Source organism: Saccopteryx leptura, chromosome 4, assembly GCF_036850995.1.
Source record: "Saccopteryx leptura isolate mSacLep1 chromosome 4, mSacLep1_pri_phased_curated, whole genome shotgun sequence".
NCBI classification, from domain to species: Eukaryota; Metazoa; Chordata; class Mammalia; order Chiroptera; family Emballonuridae; genus Saccopteryx; species Saccopteryx leptura.
The window spans coordinates 130,062,507-130,080,750 of NC_089506.1; the positions used below are offsets into that span (position 1 = coordinate 130,062,507).

Consider the following 18,244-nt stretch of genomic DNA (forward strand, 5'->3'; position numbering starts at 1 on the left):
GAGCCTTCAGCTGCAGCACTGGCTATTCCCGGAGCAGTGATGGAATATTGGAGAAGAAAAGAAACAGAGTTACAGTATTTCTGAAGGAATGAGGAGAGCCGAAAGGTAATTACTACACCGTGAATGAGCAGCACTGTGACACCATGTTGTAACTTTGCTGTGACACTGCTCCTAATCAATAGTGTTGGGAGCAGCAGCGGAGGCGGAGGCCTGTCTGTAACTCCTGATTTGTTTTTCAGTCAGACTAACTGGGGTGTCACTGACATACAGGAAAACTCACCTTTTAAGTAGACCATTGGGTGAGTTTTGATGAATGTATAAACTCACAGAATGCTATAACAATAAAGAGACAGTATTTCCACAATCTCAGATGTTCCCTGAACCTCTTTTTAGTCACTTCCGTCTGCCATTCCCACCCCCTGGCAACACTGAAGTGTTTCAGCATATACTACTAAACTTTCTAGAGTATCATATAAATGGAATAACACCTAGAGTAGCATTTGTGTCTGGCTCCTTTTCGCATAATACTCTTGAAACTCTTTGAACACTGTTGCATCTATCGGTAGGTTTTTCTTTCTATGGCTGAGTTGTATTCTCTCAGGTGGCTGTACCACAGTTTATCCACTTACCAGTTCCCAGTTCTCAGACATTTGGGTTTTTTTCAGGTTTGGACTATCATGAGTAATGCTGCCATAAACATTCCCAGGCAGGTCATGTTGCAGATGAGTATTTTCATTTTTCTTGAGTAAATACTTAAAGTGGGATGACTACTTCATATGCGAAGTTTATGTTTACCCTTATAAGAAATTGACCAACTCTTTTTCAAAATGGCTATACTATTTTGCTGTTCACACCAGCAATGTAATACACTGTAACTTTTTTGACAAAGTCAATTCATTGTAGATCAAAATACAAACACATTTTTGTGTGTGTGTGTGATAAGCAGGGACAGAAAATTAGCTTTGTATAAAGTACTGCTTAAAAATGGTAACCTGGAGTCAGATTGAGTTGGGTGCATTACTAGATTCAACAATCTTGTTTCTGTAACTCTGGAAAAGTCACTAGTTCATTCCAAGCTTAATTTCCCTCATTTGAAATACGAAGATAACTGTTTGGGGATGTTGTAAGAATTAAATGGGACAAGCACATAAACCATTTAATGCACAGCCTGGTACATCATAAATGATAAATATAAATTACTCTTTTTCTTTCAATTCCCTTCTTTGGAATAGTATTTGTGGCAATACAGTTTAACCGTATGAGAACATGTACAATAGATTTTACTTCTTTGGGGTTACTTTTGGGCAGTAATTTACAATTCAGGAAAGCCACAGGAAGCTGAAAAGGATATTTTGTCTTCAAAAGAAGATATTTATAGTTATTTGGAGTGAACAACAAGCGTTTTCAAATCCACTATAAACTTTCTGACCTCGGTTTTCTAATTTGTGAAACAGGACTTATAATTCTTGAACCGGCGACTTTAGCGTTCCAGGTCAATGCTTTCTTTGCTGTGTCACCACAGGCCAGGCAGGAGTTACAATTCTTGTCCTACTTCTCTCACAGTTTTGATATGAAGGTTGAAGGAAAATACTGAACATTATAAAATGAAAAGTGTTATAGAAATAGTTTCTACCAGTGAAAGTTTTAGCAGGAAACTTTCATAAGGTAATACAATATTTAGTTTTATTAGATAACAGTATTCTTTAAAAGTTTTTCTTTTCCTAACATTATATGGTAAAAAATAAACTGATAGTTGGGGAAAATTGCAAGAAAATGCTATTAACATAAAAGATGTATGAAATTAAAGAGACCAAGCTGCCACAGAAGTCCCAAACCAGCATTCAGAGTACCTTCAATGTAAAAAGAAGCACAAGGCACCTTCTATGCCCTGCAGCAGGTTAACTAGCTGAATTCGCAGTATTTGAGTAGCTGTGGGAGAAGGACCTGCATATGCATCCAAACATCTGCTTGCTTAGATGACACATGAGTTTAAACATGCCACTTGAAATCCTTTTTGAGAGCCTATTGATGGCATGAGAAAAGCTGTTTCACAATGGCATTCTTGATAGCACCTGGAAAGTTTTAATATAGTGGTTCTCAACCTTTCTAATGCCATGACCCTGCAATACAGTTCCTCATGTTGCGGTGACCCCAAACCAAAAAATAATTTTGATGGCTACTTCATAACTGTAATTTTGCTACAGTTATGATTCGGAATGTAAATATCTGATATCCATTATGTATTTTCCGATGGCTTTAGGCGACTCTGCCGGGGTCGCGACCCACAGGTTGAGAACCGCTGTTTTAATAGAAATGAAAATGAGAAAGTAGTGCTGACCTTAGAGAGAAATGGCGCCATGAGGAGCGCTCCTGATACCTCTCCCCAAAATTTCAACAGGTTCAACAACTAGAGACAGAAAAACGATCCCAGGAGCATCTGAAACACACACACACTGAACAAAGGTACGATTGGGCAAAAAGGTGCCTGAATATATAATCGACCCTGAAGGAAATAAGATGGAGAATGGAGTACTCTGCCTTCATCACTGACCTGAGCCAGGGCTGCTTTCACTTTGAACTGAGAGAAAGTGAGGGCTGGGGGTGTGGAAAGAGCTGGGCTGGGGCACAGACGTTCAAGCTGAGGAAAGAGTGTGCCTGCGGCTCAGCCCATGCAGAGCTTATGCCGGCGCCAGACCACGGCAAAGGCGGGCGAGCGGTGGCCTTCATTACTCTTCATTATCCTGGTCGGGGAGCGCGGACAGTGTGCGAGTGGTCCCTCCTAGCGCCCCGGGCGTGGGCCCTGCGTTCCCAGACAGAAGGGCAGGGTCAGAGACTTCTGTGTGGGCTGCAACCAGAGTCTCGGTGTAATCCCTGCTCCCGGAACAACAACGTGTGGGGAGTGTGTTAAAGCCGACTTCCTTATGCCCGGACCTCTCTGGCAGTCGGGGCACCTCCACCAAAGCTAACAAAGCCCATTCCCAGGGAAGAAAAAATACAGAAGTGCTAGAGGGAGGGGTGTGCAGGCAGCTTGCAGACAGTCTCTGGAGCAGATCTGCGGATCCGGTCGCTGACGTTAGCTTAACCCACAGCCTGCTCACTGCCCAGCTGGCTTATGCTGGCACGGCTCTGGCTGACAAGGTCTTCTTTCTCAGATCAGCGATCTAAGAGAACTCGACAGAGAGATGTGATATTTTTTAGGGCCTCTTGCTCTGCTCGCAGTAGCTGGGGAAACTTCCTGTTAGCCAATACAAGGTGAAAAACACATTCCTATGGAACAAACCTCAGAGAACACTGCAGAAGTTAGACAGGCTAGGCTGTAGGCTTTTTAAAAAGGGAGAAGTCTGCAGAAACCAATCCCACGGAACGCTAAGGCAAATTTAACTAGACATACCGGGGAACCTTAGAAAGGAGCCTGAACAGAAGTCAACACACTCCCTACCTGCTTAAGCCGGTGGCTCTGATTGGCAGAGCTTTCATATTCAGAGCTGTGTGCTAAAAGGAGGGACTTGGCAGCTTTTAAGACCTCCTATTCTGCAGGCAGCGACTAGGGCATCTTCCTGCCAGCCAATACAGGTTACAAAGTGCAAAAAGCCTGGGGAGAAGGGTCCCACAGAGTGCTGAGGCATACTAGACACACCTGGAGGCTCCTTGAGAGCAATTGGCTCCCAATCCTGCCTGATTATGCTGGCGGCTCTGACTGATTGAGCCTTACCCAGAACTCTGTGTTGAGTGAGGATAGAGTGGGGATTTGCCAGCTCTTTGAACCTCTTGCTCTCCAGGCAGTGGCTGGGGTAACTTCACAGCTGGGTCACCAGGCTGCTGGTTCAGGAAGGAGAGACTTGGAGAGAGGCTCTAAGAAAATGGACTCTCCCATTGTTGGAGCCTGCAAATGCTAACAAGCCTCAACTACCAATGAGACTGAGGCCTAATATATGACATCACCATAGAGACTCATCAACTGCAAATCTCTACCTAAGTGTGCCACAGGGGCAGAGCCTGGGGTACAGAGCCACCGACCAGAAAGAGAGAGAAGAAGGAAAAAGGAAGAAGATAACCTCTCAAAATCAAGAATAATCAACAGTCTTTATAACTTTTTCCACTTTTTTTTTTGTTTCTTTCATTTTCTTATCTTTATTTTTTTTCTTCTACTTTGGTCCTTTTATCCTCTTCTCATCTTATTCTTTTCTCTTCATCTTGAACTACTTTACCCATAGGTGTCACATTTCCCATTTCTTTTTCGTTTCTTTTTTCCTTCTCTCTATGAGGGTTACATCCAAAAACCTTAACTCTCTCTCTCTTTTTTTATTTTGTTTTTCTTCCTCTCTCTTAGTTTCTACTTTTCTTTTTCATGTTTCCTCTCATTCGATCCTCACTCACAAACAAATTATTTTATTCTGGATTCAAATTTTTTCTTTGTGGCTTTTTACCTTGCTTTTTAACTCATTAGCATTCCCCCAACCCTGGCTCTCCATTCTATGTAGTTTTTGTTCCACTTAATACAATAGTATTTTCTTTTTCTTGTTTTCAATCGTCATTTACAAGCAAATTATTTTATTCTTGATCCAAATTTTTTTCTTGTAGCACTTTCTGGATCCCTGCCTCCTTTTTTGCCCCTTTGTCACTTCTCTCCAACTCAGGCCCTCCATTCTAGGTAGTTTTGGTCCCATTTAGCACAATATAATTCTCAGTTTTTCACGATATTTTCTCAAAAAAATAATAATAATAATTTTAAAAATTATTTTTATTTATTTTTTTTACTTTTTACTCTTTATCAATTCTTTGAGTGTTATTAACAAACCCACCCTCAGATGCCATTAAGGAAAAGGAAATCAAATATCATGGATACAAAAGACAGAGATGTATCACAGATAGATGAGGAAAAATCTATAGAAAAAAATTTTAATAGATTGGAAACCTTGGAGTTAAATGACAGAAAATTTAAAATACAAATTCTGAAAATACTCAGAGATATACAAGAAAACACAAAAAGGCAATTTAGAGAGCTCAAAAAATAACTCAATGAACAGAAAGAATATATTATCAAGGAAATTGAAACTCTAAAAACAAATCAAACACAGATGAAAAACTCAACTCATGAACTGAAAAATGAGGTAACAAGCTTAGCTAATAGAACAAACCAGATAGAAGAGAGATTAGTGACATAGAAGACAAGCAACTGGAGGCACAACAGAGAGAAGAGGCGAGAGACTCACGAATTTAAAAAAATGAGAAAGTCCTACAGGAATTGTCTGACTCTACCAAAAAGAGCAACATAAGAATAATAGGTATATCAGAAAGAGAAGAGAGAGAAAATGGAATGGAGAACATGTTCAAACAAATAATAGACGAGAACTGCTGGTGAGGTAGAACCTTTGATTCTAGGAAACTCAAATAAGTCAGTGGCTTTGGGAGCCCTGAATGGAAAGGGAAGTGTTTTCCCACTGTGTGTATTTCTTGCTCACCAGGTACAAGCTAGGATTAAAGGTGATGGCCCACCAGTTCTTGGCTTCATTGTTTCATTACCGTCTGTCTGAATCAAATTTAAGGTCAATATTTCTTTATTGATTTTCTGTTTGGATGAACGATCTAGAGCAGTCAGCGGTGTACTGAGGTCTCCAAGTATGATTGTATTTTTGTAGGTTTTTGTTTTTAGGTCAGTCAGTAGCTGTCTTATATATTTTGGTGCTCTTTGGTTTGGTGGATATATTTTAAGAAGTGTTATGTCTTCTTGATTCAATATCCCCTTTATCATTATGAAATGACCGTTTTTTGTCTCTGATTACCATTGCTGTTTTGCAGTCAGTATTGTTAGATATGAGTATTGCTACACCTGCTTTTCTTTGGATGTTATTTGCTTGGAGCATTGTTTTCTAACCTTTCACTTTGAATTTGTTTTTATTCTTGTAGCTTAGATGTGTTTCTTGTAGGCAGCATATAGTTGGATTTTCTTTTTTAATCCATTCTGCTACTCTATGTCTTTTTATTGTTGAGTTCTATCTATTTACGTTTAGTGTAATTATTGAATTTGAGGGTTTCCTATTGCCATTTTATATATTGCTTTCTGTTAGTTTTGTATCTTGTTTGGTTCTTCTCTTTTATTTTTTTTTATTTTTTTATTTTTTTACAGAGACAGAGAGAGAGTCAGAGAGAGGGATAAACAGGGACAGACAGACAGGAATGGAGAGATGAGAAGCATCAATCATTAGTTTTTCATTGCGCATTGCAACACCTTAGTTGTTCATTGATTGCCTTCTCATACGTGCCTTGACCGCGGGCCTTCAGCAGACTGAGTAACCCCTTGCTCGAGCCAGTGACCTTGGGCTCAAGCTGGTGAGCTTTTGCTCAAACCAGATGTACCCTTGCTCAAGCTGGCTACCTCGGGGTCTCGAACCTGTGTCTTCTGCATCCCAGTCTGACACTCTATCCACTGCGCCACTACCCAGTCAGGCCTCTTTTATTTTCTTATCATTTGTTTTTGTTTGGTTGTAATCCATACTTCTTTTCTCTGTTACTTCTTTTTTCAAGCCATATACTCTGTGTTGGTTTTTTTAGGGGTGGTTACCATTAAGTAATGGAAAGGATACATGTCATGTTCATTGTAGTACATTATCTCATGAGTACTTCTGCACTCCATCCTCCTTTGCTACTGTTCATCTTTGTCCTCTCTCCTTTTTTGTTTCTTTGTCACAGATTAATCTTGATTTTATTGCGATCTTGATGGAGCTTTCCCTTGTAGTTTGTTTTTGTTTTGTTCTTTGTGTCTGGTTGGAAAACCCCTTTTAGTATTTCCTGAAGTGGAGGTTTTCTGGTGATAAATTTCCTCATCTTTTCTGTATCTGTGAATGTTTTTATTTCTCCTTTGTATTTGAAGGATAGCTTTGATATTCTTGGCTGGAAGTTCCTCTCTTTCAGAACTTTATTGGGGTCCACTCTCTTCTAGTTTGTAGAGTTTCTGCTAAGAAATCTGTTGATAATCTAATAGGCCTTCCTTTATATGTTGTATTCTTCTTTTCCCTGGCTGCCTTGAGAATTTTTTCTTTGTCATTGGTTTGTGCCAATTTCATTATAATGTGCCCTGCAGTAGATTTGTTAGGGTTAAGATAACTCGGTGTTCTGTTTGCTTCTTGAATTCGAGGCTTTAGTTCTTTCCACAGGCTTGGGAAGTTCTCATCTATTATTTGTTTGAACATGTTCTCCATTCCATTTTCTCTCTCTTCTCTTTCTGATATACCTATAATTCTTATGTTGCTCTTTCTGATGGAGTCAGACAATACCTATGGGGCTATCTCATTTTTTTAAAATTCATGAGTCTCTATCCTCTTCTCTCTGTAGTACTTCTAGTTGCCTGTCTTCTATGTCACTAATTCTCTCCTCTATCTGGCCTGTTCTATTGGCTAAACTTGTTACCTTGTTTTTCAGTTCATGAATTGAGTTTTTCATCTCTGTTTGTTTCATTTTTAGAGTTTCAGTTTCCTTGGTGAAGTATTCTTTCTCTTCATTTAATTGTTTTTTGAGCTTCCTAACTTGCCTTTCTGTGCTTTCTTGTATATCCTTGAGTATTTTTAGGACTTCAATTTTAAATTCTCTGTCATTTAATTCCAAGGTTTCTAAGCTATTGAAATTTTTTCTATAGTTTTTTCCTCATCTATCTGAGCTACATCACTGTCTTTTGTATCCATGATATTTTATTTTTTTCTTTAATGGCATTTGAGAGTGGTATTGTTAATAACACTAATAAGAGTTGATAAAAAAATTTTTTGAGAAAATGAAGTGAAAAACTGAAAATTCTATTGTTCTAAGTGGAACAAAAATATGTAGAATGGAGGGCCTGAGTTGGGGGGAGTGACAAAGAGGCAAAAATGGAGGCAAGAACCCACAAAATACCACAAGGAAAAAATTTGAATCAAGAATAAAATAATTTGTTGTAAATGATGGTCAAATGAGAGAACTAGTGTAAGAGAAAACAAAAATAAAAGAGAAGGAAGAAAAAAATACAGTGAAAAATGAAAATTCTGTTGTATTAAGTGGCACAAAAACTATAGAATGGAGAGTTGGAGTTGGGGGGAAATGCTAAAGAGATAAAAAGCTAAATAAAAAGCACACAAAATGCCACAAAGAAAAAACTTGAATCCAGAATAAAATAATTTGTTTGTGGGTGAGATTGGAATGAGAGAAAAAGAGAAAGAGAAAAGAAGAAACAAAAAGAGAGAGAGTAAAAAATTGGGTTAAGTGTTTTTGGAATGTAACACATAGGAAAAAAAAAGAATGGAAAATGTAACAACTATGGGTAATAAATTCAAAATGAAAAGAAAAGAATAAAACAAAAAGAGGATAAATGACCAAGGTGGAAAGAAAAAAAAATTAAAAGTACAAGAAAAAAATGGAAAAAGTTATAAATACTGGATTTTTCCTGGTTTTGAGAAGTTATCTTCTTCCTTTTTCTTTCTTCTCTCTCTTTTTGGCCAGTGGCACTGTACCCCAGGTTCTGCCCCTGTACACTCTTAGGCAGAGATTTGCTGTTGTGTCGCTATGGTGATGACATAAACTAGGCCTCAGTCCCGTTGCTAGGCAGGACTTATTGGCGTTTGCAGGCTCTGACAATGTGAGAGTCCTTTTTCCCGGAACCTCTCTCCAAATCTCTCCTTCCTGAACCAGCAGCCTGGGACCCAGCTGTGAAGTTGCCCCAGCCACTGCCTGGAGAGCAAGAGGCTCTAAGAGCTGCCAAATCCCCCCTTATCCCCACTCAACACAGGGTTCTATGTAAGGCTTTGACAGCCAGTGCTGCCAGCATAATCAGGCAGGGCTGGGAGCTGATTGCCTTTCTGGTGTCTTGCTATGAGCCTCCGGGCTTATCTAGTACTCCACAAGTCTGCTCCCCAGAGGCTGTCTGCAAGCTGCCTGTGTGCCCTTCCCCCACCACTTCTACAGTTCTCTTCCCCAGGAGTGTGCTCTGTTAGCCTGTATGGCTGGCGGAGGTGCCGCCCAGACAGGTCCAGGTGTAGGGAAGCTGGCTTTCGTGCACTTCCTGCGCGCTGTTGTTTGGGAAGCTGGGATTATTCAGAAACTCTGGTCACAGCCCCCACAGAGGGTCACTACTGACAGTCTCCAACCCGGCCCCTCTGTCCGGGAATGTGGGCACCCACGCTTGAAATGCCAGGTTGATCCACTCGCACACTGCCCGTGCTCGCCGACCGGGATACCAGGAGTAAACAAGGCAACCACTCGCCCACCTCTGCTGCGGTCTGCTGCTGGAGTTAGCTCCATGTGGGCTGAGCTGTGGGCACACTCTCTCCTCGGCTTGAACATCTCAGCCCTAGCCCAGCTTTTTCTGCGCCCCCAGCCCTCGCTTTCTCTCAGTTCCAAGTGAAAGCAGCCCTTCCTCAGATCAGTGAGGAAAGTGGAGTACTCTGTTCTCTTTCTTATTTCCTTCAGAGTGGATTATATATTCAGCCATCTTTTTGCCCAATCGTACATTTGTTTGATGTATGTGTATTTCAGATACCCCTGAGATTGTTTTAGCATTTCTTATTTAATCAGTTCCTTTTCTAGAAAACAAAGTCAGAGAGTTTATCATAAACTTTTTTTTTAACTCAGAAATAAATTAATTAAGTTATGCTTTTAATTTGCTGTTGGATAAATGTTTTCACCCATTATTTTTTCATGTATTTTTACTGTGAACATTCTGATATAACTGTGTAGACTGAAATTATTATGTGTGCTCAGACATATAGAACACATGGTTTACTCACAACCCAGCCTGAAATGTCATGATACAGAAACATCCACCTTATGATAGTCACTTTCACAATCATTATCATAGTTTATTATCATAATAATTCTGTAATAAGTATTATATATTTAATTCTACAGATGAGAAAACTGAAAGGTAAAATAACTTATCCAACATTTCACAGCTAGAAAGCCAGAGAAAGAATTGAAATCCAGTACCTGCTATATATGGTTGCTGCCAAATCACAGCTGAATACCTCAAAGAACTAATGACATGAAATGTCCCATTTTGGTCTGTGACCCCAAGGAAATTGTTGGAATACCTCAATTGTACTTCAAGGAAATCAACCTCAAAATTGGGGCATACATTTTAATATCAATAATTTCCTTAAAAACCAGACATAGGTCTGCAATCCTTAAATTTTTTAATATATTTATAGTTTATTTTTTAAAGTTATTTATGGCATATCTTTTAGGATAATAAGTACTTTAAGTTTGCTACCAGTTGTGTTATTTTATATTGCTTTTATAAACACCTAAAGCATTTTCCAAACTTCAATGGGCAGTCCCGTTTTTAGTGTTCTGAATGTTGGGTGCACATTCTTTCTCTATCTGTACTTTCAGAACTTCATAAGATTTGCTCTTCTCTTCCTCCTAAACTGAGAGTACTCAATTTCCCCATAACCAAGTCTCAACATTGCAGAGTCATTCAGAACAGTCCACAGATGAAAGGAAAGATAAGACCTGCCCTCCCTGGCCCCCGCCCTGGCCTCCCTCTGGCTGGACATTGCCCCTGCTCCCGCTGCCCTGCACGTCTGCCTTTAGGGCACCTGCTCCTCTCTTTTCAATCATAAATTGATAACCAAGTAAACATCAGGTTCTCTTTTGCCATTAAATAAGTATAACACACTCTTATAGGCCAAAATATATCCTACCTTTCTGATGAGTGCTAGCATCTTAGTCTTAGAAAGCTGTTATATTACAGGAAAAAAAAAATCTGAGCAGAACCAAGCCAAGGATGTAGGAAAGTGAGACAATGACCACTTGATTTGGCGATCAGTAGTTCTGTGGACAGCAGTGTAACTGCCTCAGAAACACCTGCACGTCCCTGGGCAGAACCCAGACCTAAAGAACGAGGCTCTGTGGGGTGGAGTCCAGGAATCTCCTTCTGTTTAACTGGGTTCCCAGGGTGACTCTGATGTGGGTGGTCAGAAACACTTCAGTGGTGTGTTCTGGTCAGTCAAATTGTTCTTTCTGAAAAGATGCAGTGCTGCAAATTGAAAGCCAATGTTACTTGTGACACCTCACTTGTGATAGAAAATTCTGCTTAAAATTAAGAACAATCTAAGAAAGTCAATATAAAAGACACATAAAAAAGACTGAGCAAAAATAAATGACATTTAAACTTAAAACATAAATAAGCTAGACTTAAACTTTATTTTATTCATTTATTTTAGAGAGGAGAGAGAAAGAGAGAGAGAGAGAGAGAGAAGGGGAGGAGCTGGAAGCATCAACTCCCAAATGCGCCTTGACCAGACAAGTGCAGGGTTTTGAACCCGTGACCTCAGCGTTCCAGGTCGATGCTTTATCCACTGTGCCACCACAGGTCAGGCCAATAAGCTAGACTTAAACCTAAAAAAAAGAAAACCCACAGATAATATTAGAGGCTCTCCTATTTTTGAATAGTCTAAAACAAACAACAATAAAAATAAATCCATCCATCTAATCAAATAAACACTGCCTATAAGGATAGCAGTAACTATTTTATCTTCTGGTCTACGATTTGGAAAAAGCATTTCAGTTCTTCTCAATTAAGTACTAGAGTGAGCTGACATGATTAGAGGTCTTTGGGCTCCTCCTCTATGATCCCTCTAGAAAACCTTTGGTTTTTTACCTGACTGAGAAATATTTAAATGTCCACATGTGCAATCAGATAATTCTGCCAATGCCTTTCCCCTGGTCTAACACAATTCAGATAACTGTGTTTGTCTGTGAAAAACCCTCAGAGAAAACATTCATGCCAAATGAGTTCATGCCTGGATTTTGTAAAACAATATGTGCACAAGACCAGAACTTATATCATCACTGAATATGTGTCATTCACAAACGCAGCACCAGGATGTTCTTCAATAGCGTGGCTCCTTTGCCACATCTGAGTCACTTCCTAGGCCCAGGTCCAGGACAGCTTGGAGACCCCTGGCCACCACATAGGCCATAGGAGAACGCAGTTCTGCACTATTTCTAGGAATGTTGTCTTTTAAAATTATTTTACACTTATCTCACCTATTTTGCTATCCCAGATGGTTTTTAAAGAAGGGCCAGCAGGGCTGAAAGTGATGTTTTATTTTTCCTCTAAATAATTTAAATTTTCTATTGTGTCCAACTGAGAGAAAAATCAAAGCTGTGCAGTGATGGTGATGCCTAACCATCCTTGGAGATATTGAACTAGTCTCTGGGGCAAAATTCTGAGGATTTGTTTGTTGCTTTGGGGGATTAGCTATCTTTGTGACTCTATTTGGGGAAACATATGGAAGATTAAGACTCTACTTCTTTTCCAGAAAGACTGAAGATGTAGGACAAGTTATTCTGGATTGAACTTGAGACCACAAACAATTGATAGCAGCACTTCTGGGTGCTTGAGTTTAGTAGACAACATTGCTATGGTTGAAAAACTTTGATACTATCTTCCCATTTGGCACTTCTGGTAGGGCCACCCTCTATATGGCACACAAACATTTTCCTAAATGTGTAGGAGAGAAAGTTACTGTTTTCAGACTGGCTTACTCAGAAAAGTGTCCTGGAGGTTGGTCTGGGCTCCTCAAAAGGAGGACCCCCCGACACCTTCTGAGGACTATAGCATGACATCTCTTAGCTCAAAAAACCCACATGTTGTCTTCCCAGGGACCTCTTCTGGCTTTGTTACAAGGTCTGACATCCTGCCACTGGAAATTCATTTCAATTGATAGATCTTTTTAAGAGGTCAAATAAGAATGAATTGGGGGCCTAGAATGCTCTTTCTGTAGCTCTTATTACCTTACTAACCTGGTCCTATAAAAATTAGAAAACACTTCCTGCAGAAAGCTTTTCTGTCCTTGGACATTATTAGGCCTGCTGTGGGCCCTCATAGTTTTGGGCTGCGTTGTTATTTTCTGTTTGTGATTAGCATTCCCTGTTGGACTACCCGGAGGTAAGAACTGTGTATTGTTCATGGTTGTAGCTCCACTGGGCTCTAGAAGAGCAGTTGAATGAACCCCAATATCTTAAACTGTAAATTAACGATGGCAGTGGTAATGATGCCCTTCTTAGGGTGTCTGTGAGCATGAGATGCATTCATGTCAAAATGTTAGTCAACTGTAAAGAACTGAGCAAGTGGAAGTCATTATAATAACTTGTCAGGAGGTGGGAAAGTCCTGAAGAGAGACACTACAAACGTCACCATTTTGAATATTTTCCAGGGGCCCATCCTAAGTGATTACATTTCGATGTCACTACACATAGGACTTTGCTCTGTCTTTATACCAAGATTCTTTGCCCTGTGTAAATCTGAAAGATCTTAACCTCAGGGGTATTCCCAGAGTTCATCTTTTTATAGAATAAGTAACCAGAGGTTGGAAAATCAGACACTAATTCTTACAGAATCTGCTTGAGAACTAGTTTGGTAGATAATTGCATTAATTACTAAGGTTAAGAGCCTGAGGCAAAAGAAACAAGAATTTGCTTGTTACCTATATGGACCATACAGAGTGGGAGACTGTAAAGAATTATAGAAAAGGCGCTAATTGCTTCTACCCCACTCATATTCCCTCCTTAGAGAATTTGTTTCCCCTCCCAGCCTGTCTGTTCACAGCTATCTATTTGAACAGGGCTGGAAAGTCCTAGCTCAAGCCTTCTTACCTTAGAGAGGTAAAGCCAACACCATTTGGATTGTTGAGAGTTTAAACAGAAGCACAGAGAAAGAGTCTGTCATGTCTTGGAAATATGAACATGGAGTCTGTGTTGGGCTGGACTTGAAGCCTCAGTGCACACTGAAACAAAGAGCAAGAAAGGTGCCTTGGCTTTGACCGACATTTCTCCAGGCCCTGTCTATAGGTCAAGTTCAGCTCTCAGAAAGGATATTTCATTTAAAGGTAGCTAAAATGTAATGGGAATGATGGAGATTAGAAAGTAACACACTTATATTTAAGTAGGACAAAAAAATAGAAAAATTAATGGTTTGTACTTATGGTAGAACCAAAAGAGATTTTTTGTAGAAATTCTGGAGGGACTTCTTAGGCTGGTTCAAGTTCTTCAGTGGTTAATGATGCTGGTGTTTTCTGATACTCATTAATTTCGTATGAAAAATTAATTGCCTGAGGTAAAAGTCAATTTCCTATGATTGGTGGAACTAGAAGTTAAAATAAAAAGGATGTCATAGACAAGATTAAAATTAAGGAGATGAAGGAAGTGGTGAGGAAGGAACAGAGGAAACAGTATAATCCAAGCTTGTCATCTATGGCATTTAGTTTGGCTGCTGTCTGGAGTGGGTGGGAAGAAGGACTTTGATGAGGTTGAAGGTGACAGAGCTGGCTATGATCATCTAACCTATGTACACTTTTCTAAGTCATATTTATGATTGAGTTGTGGCTATTTGGAGATTGTATTTGTTTTTGAGAGGAGAGAGTTGTAGGAAATCCAGATAGCTGTCATATTGTAAACATAAAAACCCATGCTCTCCTTACAAGACTTGAAGATGATACATCTCTAAACTTCAAGACTTCCCAAAGACCTCTGCTCCATGGTAACATTGTTACTATTCTTGCAACTATAGCTTCACAGGTCCTCCACAGGTCCTCCTCTAATGCTTATAAGGTCCTAGAATCCTTATTAATACATGTGTTTTCTTTTCCTTTGTTTGTCATTAAACATTTTTTTCTTCCATTTTCAAGAAATATATATTTTTTTCACTTTTTTTTTTTTATTTTTTTTTATTTTTCTGAAGCTGGAAACGGGGAGAGACAGTCAGACAGACTCCCGCATGCGCCCGACCGGGATCCACCCCGCACGCCCACCATGGGGCGATGCTCTGCCCACCAGGGGGCGATGCTCTGCCCATCCTGGGCGTCGCCATGTTGCGACCAGAGCCACTCTAGCGCCTGAGGCAGTGGCCACAGAGCCATCCCCAGCGCCCGGGCCATCTTTGCTCCAATGGAGCCTTGGCTGCGGGAGGGGAAGAGAGAGACAGAGAGGAAAGTGCGCGGAGGGGTGGAGAAGCAAATGGGCGCTTCTCCTGGGTGCTTCTCCTGTGTGCCCTAGCCGGGAATCGAACCCGGGTCCTCCGCACGCTAGGCCGACGCTCTACCGCTGAGCCAACCGGCCAGGGCTATTTTTTTCACTTCTTTTTTTACCTACCAACTTCCTTTTTGCTTTCTAGAAACTTTCCTTTTATATTTGTTTCGATTTTTAAAAAATAGCTGGTTCTCTAAAACCTGCAACTGGAGACAAAGAAGGACTCCGTGCCTGTCCAAGGTCTCTCCCACGCTGCCCCCTGGCACAGCCCTCACTCCAGTGTCTCTGCCACGCTGCCCCCTGGCACAGCTGTCACTCCAGTGTCTCTCCCACGCTGCCCCCTGGCACAGCCCTCACTCCAGTGTCTCTCCCACGCTGCCCCCTGGCACAGCCCTCACTCCAGTGTCTCTCCCTCACTGCCCCCTGGCACAGCCCTCACTCCAGTGTCTCTCCCACGCTGCCCCCTGGCACAGCCCTCACTCCAGTGTCTCTCCCACGCTGCCCCCTGGCACAGCCGTCACTCCAGTGTCTCTCCCACGCTGCCCCCTGGCACAGCCCTCACTCCAGTGTCTCTCCCACGCTGCCCCCTGGCACAGCCCTCACTCCAGGGTCTCTGCCACGCTGCCCCCTGGCACAGCCCTCACTCCAGGGTCTCTGCCACGCTGCCCGTTGGCACAGCCCTCACTCCAGTGTCTCTCCCATGCTGCCCCCTGGCACAGCCCTCACTCCAGTGTCTCTCCCACGCTGCCCCCTGGCACAGCCCTCACTCCAGTGTCTCACCCTCGCTGCCCCCTGGCACAGCCCTCACTCCAGTGTCTCTGCCACGCTGCCCCCTGGCACAGCCCTCACTCCAGGGTCTCTGCCACGCTGCCCCCTGGCACAGCCCTCACTCCAGTGTCTCTCCTACGCTGCCCGTTGGCACAGCCCTCACTCCTGTGTCTCTGCCACGCTGCCCATTGGCACAGCCCTCACTCCAGTGTCTCTCCCACGCTGCCCCCTGGCACAGCCCTCACTCCTGTGTCTCTGCCACGCTGCCCCCTGGCACAGCCCTCACTCCAGTGTCTCTCCCACGCTGCCCCCTGGCACAGCCCTCACTCCAGTGTCTCTCCCACGCTGCCCCCTGGCACAGCCCTCACTCCAGTGTCTCACCCTCGCTGCCCCCTGGCACAGCCCTCACTCCAGTGTCTCTCCCACGCTGCCCCCTGGCACAGCCCTCACTCCAGTGTCTCTCCCACGCTGCCCCCTGGCACAGCCCTCACTCCAGTGTCTCACCCTCGCTGCCCCCTGGCACAGCCCTCACTCCAGTGTCTCTCCCACGCTGCCCCCTGGCACAGCCCTCACTCCAGTGTCTCTCCCACGCTGCCCCCTGGCACAGCCCTCACTCCTGTGTCTCTCCCACGCTGCCCCCTGGCACGGCCCTCACTCCAGTGTCTCTCCCACGCTGCCCCCTGGCACAGCCCTCACTCCAGTGTCTCACCCTCGCTGCCCCCTGGCACAGCCCTCACTCCAGTGTCTCTCCCACGCTGCCCCCTGGCACAGCCCTCACTCCAGTGTCTCTGCCACGCTGCCCCCTGGCACAGCCCTCACTCCAGTGTCTCTCCTACGCTGCCCGTTGGCACAGCCCTCACTCCAGTGTCTCTGCCACGCTGCCCGTTGGCACAGCCCTCACTCCAGTGTCTCTCCCATGCTGCCCCCTGGCACAGCCCTCACTCCAGTGTCTCTGCCACGCTGCCCCCTGGCACAGCCCTCACTCCAGTGTCTCTCCCACGCTGCCCCCTGGCACAGCCCTCACTCCAGTGTCTCACCCTCGCTGCCCCCTGGCACAGCCCTCACTCCAGTGTCTCTCCCACGCTGCCCCCTGGCACAGCCCTCACTCCAGTGTCTCTCCCACGCTGCCCCCTGGCACAGCCCTCACTCCAGTGTCTCACCCTCGCTGCCCCCTGGCACAGCCCTCACTCCAGTGTCTCTCCCACGCTGCCCCCTGGCACAGCCCTCACTCCAGTGTCTCTCCCACGCTGCCCCCTGGCACAGCCCTCACTCCTGTGTCTCTGCCACGCTGCCCCCTGGCACAGCCCTCACTCCAGTGTCTCTCCCACGCTGCCCCCTGGCACAGCCCTCACTCCAGTGTCTCACCCTCGCTGCCCCCTGGCACAGCCCTCACTCCAGTGTCTCTCCCACGCTGCCCCCTGGCACAGCCCTCACTCCAGTGTGGCCTTCTGGGCTCAGCACATCTTACACCAGTGGTTCTCAAACATTTTGAAGTTGGGTGCATTTAAAATCCTACAAATAATTGTAGGCACACTATATGCAAATTTCTGAGAAATATGTTATAATAATTAAGTCAAATATTAAAGAAAAAAATAAAGTCCAAGCGTGCTTTTATGGTAATTAAACAAAATAAATATGACAAAATTAAATTTATTCTGACATTAAAAAACATTTTTGTTACATTTTTTGAGTTATGCTTTTTAGAATTTGTAAAAAAGGATTAAAAAATTAAAAAATGAGAAAAAATTATCTTTTTATATATATAGATACATTGTTAGTAAGATGTAGTAAATTTGGCAGGTCCTGGCGTAAATGTGTTAAGTTTTTCATTCTTGTGTTTATGAGAAATATGAGCCTGATGTGTCCTAGTGATTTCTTCAATGTTTGGTTATATATTTGAAAGACAAACTCTCATTTCCTTGTCAGTACATTGAAGAATTCCTCTCTTTTTACTCTTAATTGTGTTGAGTGCAGAAAACCCCCACCATACATATTATTCTAACTTTACACCAAACACAGGATAGAAGAAACTTGCCTCTAGTCTTTCCGGGGAATATGGGGAGCAGTGTAAACAACCCAGCACCACAGCTTCACAGTCTTTTGCAACCTAACCAGGCAAGTGAGGTGGGGGGTTGGGCAGACTGTCAGCTTACAGCCAATTCCCCAGCCCTCTGTCCCCCAAAAATCTAAACTCCAAAAACCCTGTCGGTTTTTTGGTTCCCAACAGGCACATATTTCTGTGGAATACTATAGGACACACCTGGAAATCCTCTAGGGCACACCGGTATGCCCTGCCACACACTTTGAGAATCACTGTCTTAGAGTAATGCAAAGAGTTTAAGAGGACTATAACCCTGAGGCCATTTGCAAAGTATTCATTCTGTAAGAACAAAGTTTAAGTGAATTTTAATGTCAGCTTATCTCATATTCTCATTTGTTGTTCATTTAAACAATAAATACACTCAATTTATTGCTCTAATCT

The 18,244-nt window shown here is 42.8% G+C and overlaps 1 protein-coding gene across 1 annotated transcript; it reads left to right on the forward strand.

Moving 5' to 3' along the window:
• Nucleotides 1-8,962: 8,962 nt before the first annotated feature.
• On the forward strand, nt 8,963-17,254 carry LOC136404243 (proline-rich protein 36-like). The gene is made up of 2 exons (XM_066383632.1): nt 8,963-9,264; nt 15,304-17,254. Exons 1-2 carry the CDS (start codon nt 8,963-8,965, stop codon nt 17,252-17,254), a joined length of 2,253 nt encoding a protein of 750 aa, XP_066239729.1.
• The last annotated feature ends 990 nt before the right edge of the window (nt 17,255-18,244 follow it).

Coding starts and splice junctions, on each gene's coding strand:
- LOC136404243 (XM_066383632.1), top strand. CDS start 8,963: ATGGCTGGCGGAGGTGCCGCCCAGACAGGTCCAGGTGTAGGGAAGCTG. Junction 9,265..15,303: donor GCTGCTGGAGTTAGCTCCAT/GTGGGCTGAGCT, acceptor CCCCTGGCACAG/CTGTCACTCCAGTGTCTCTC.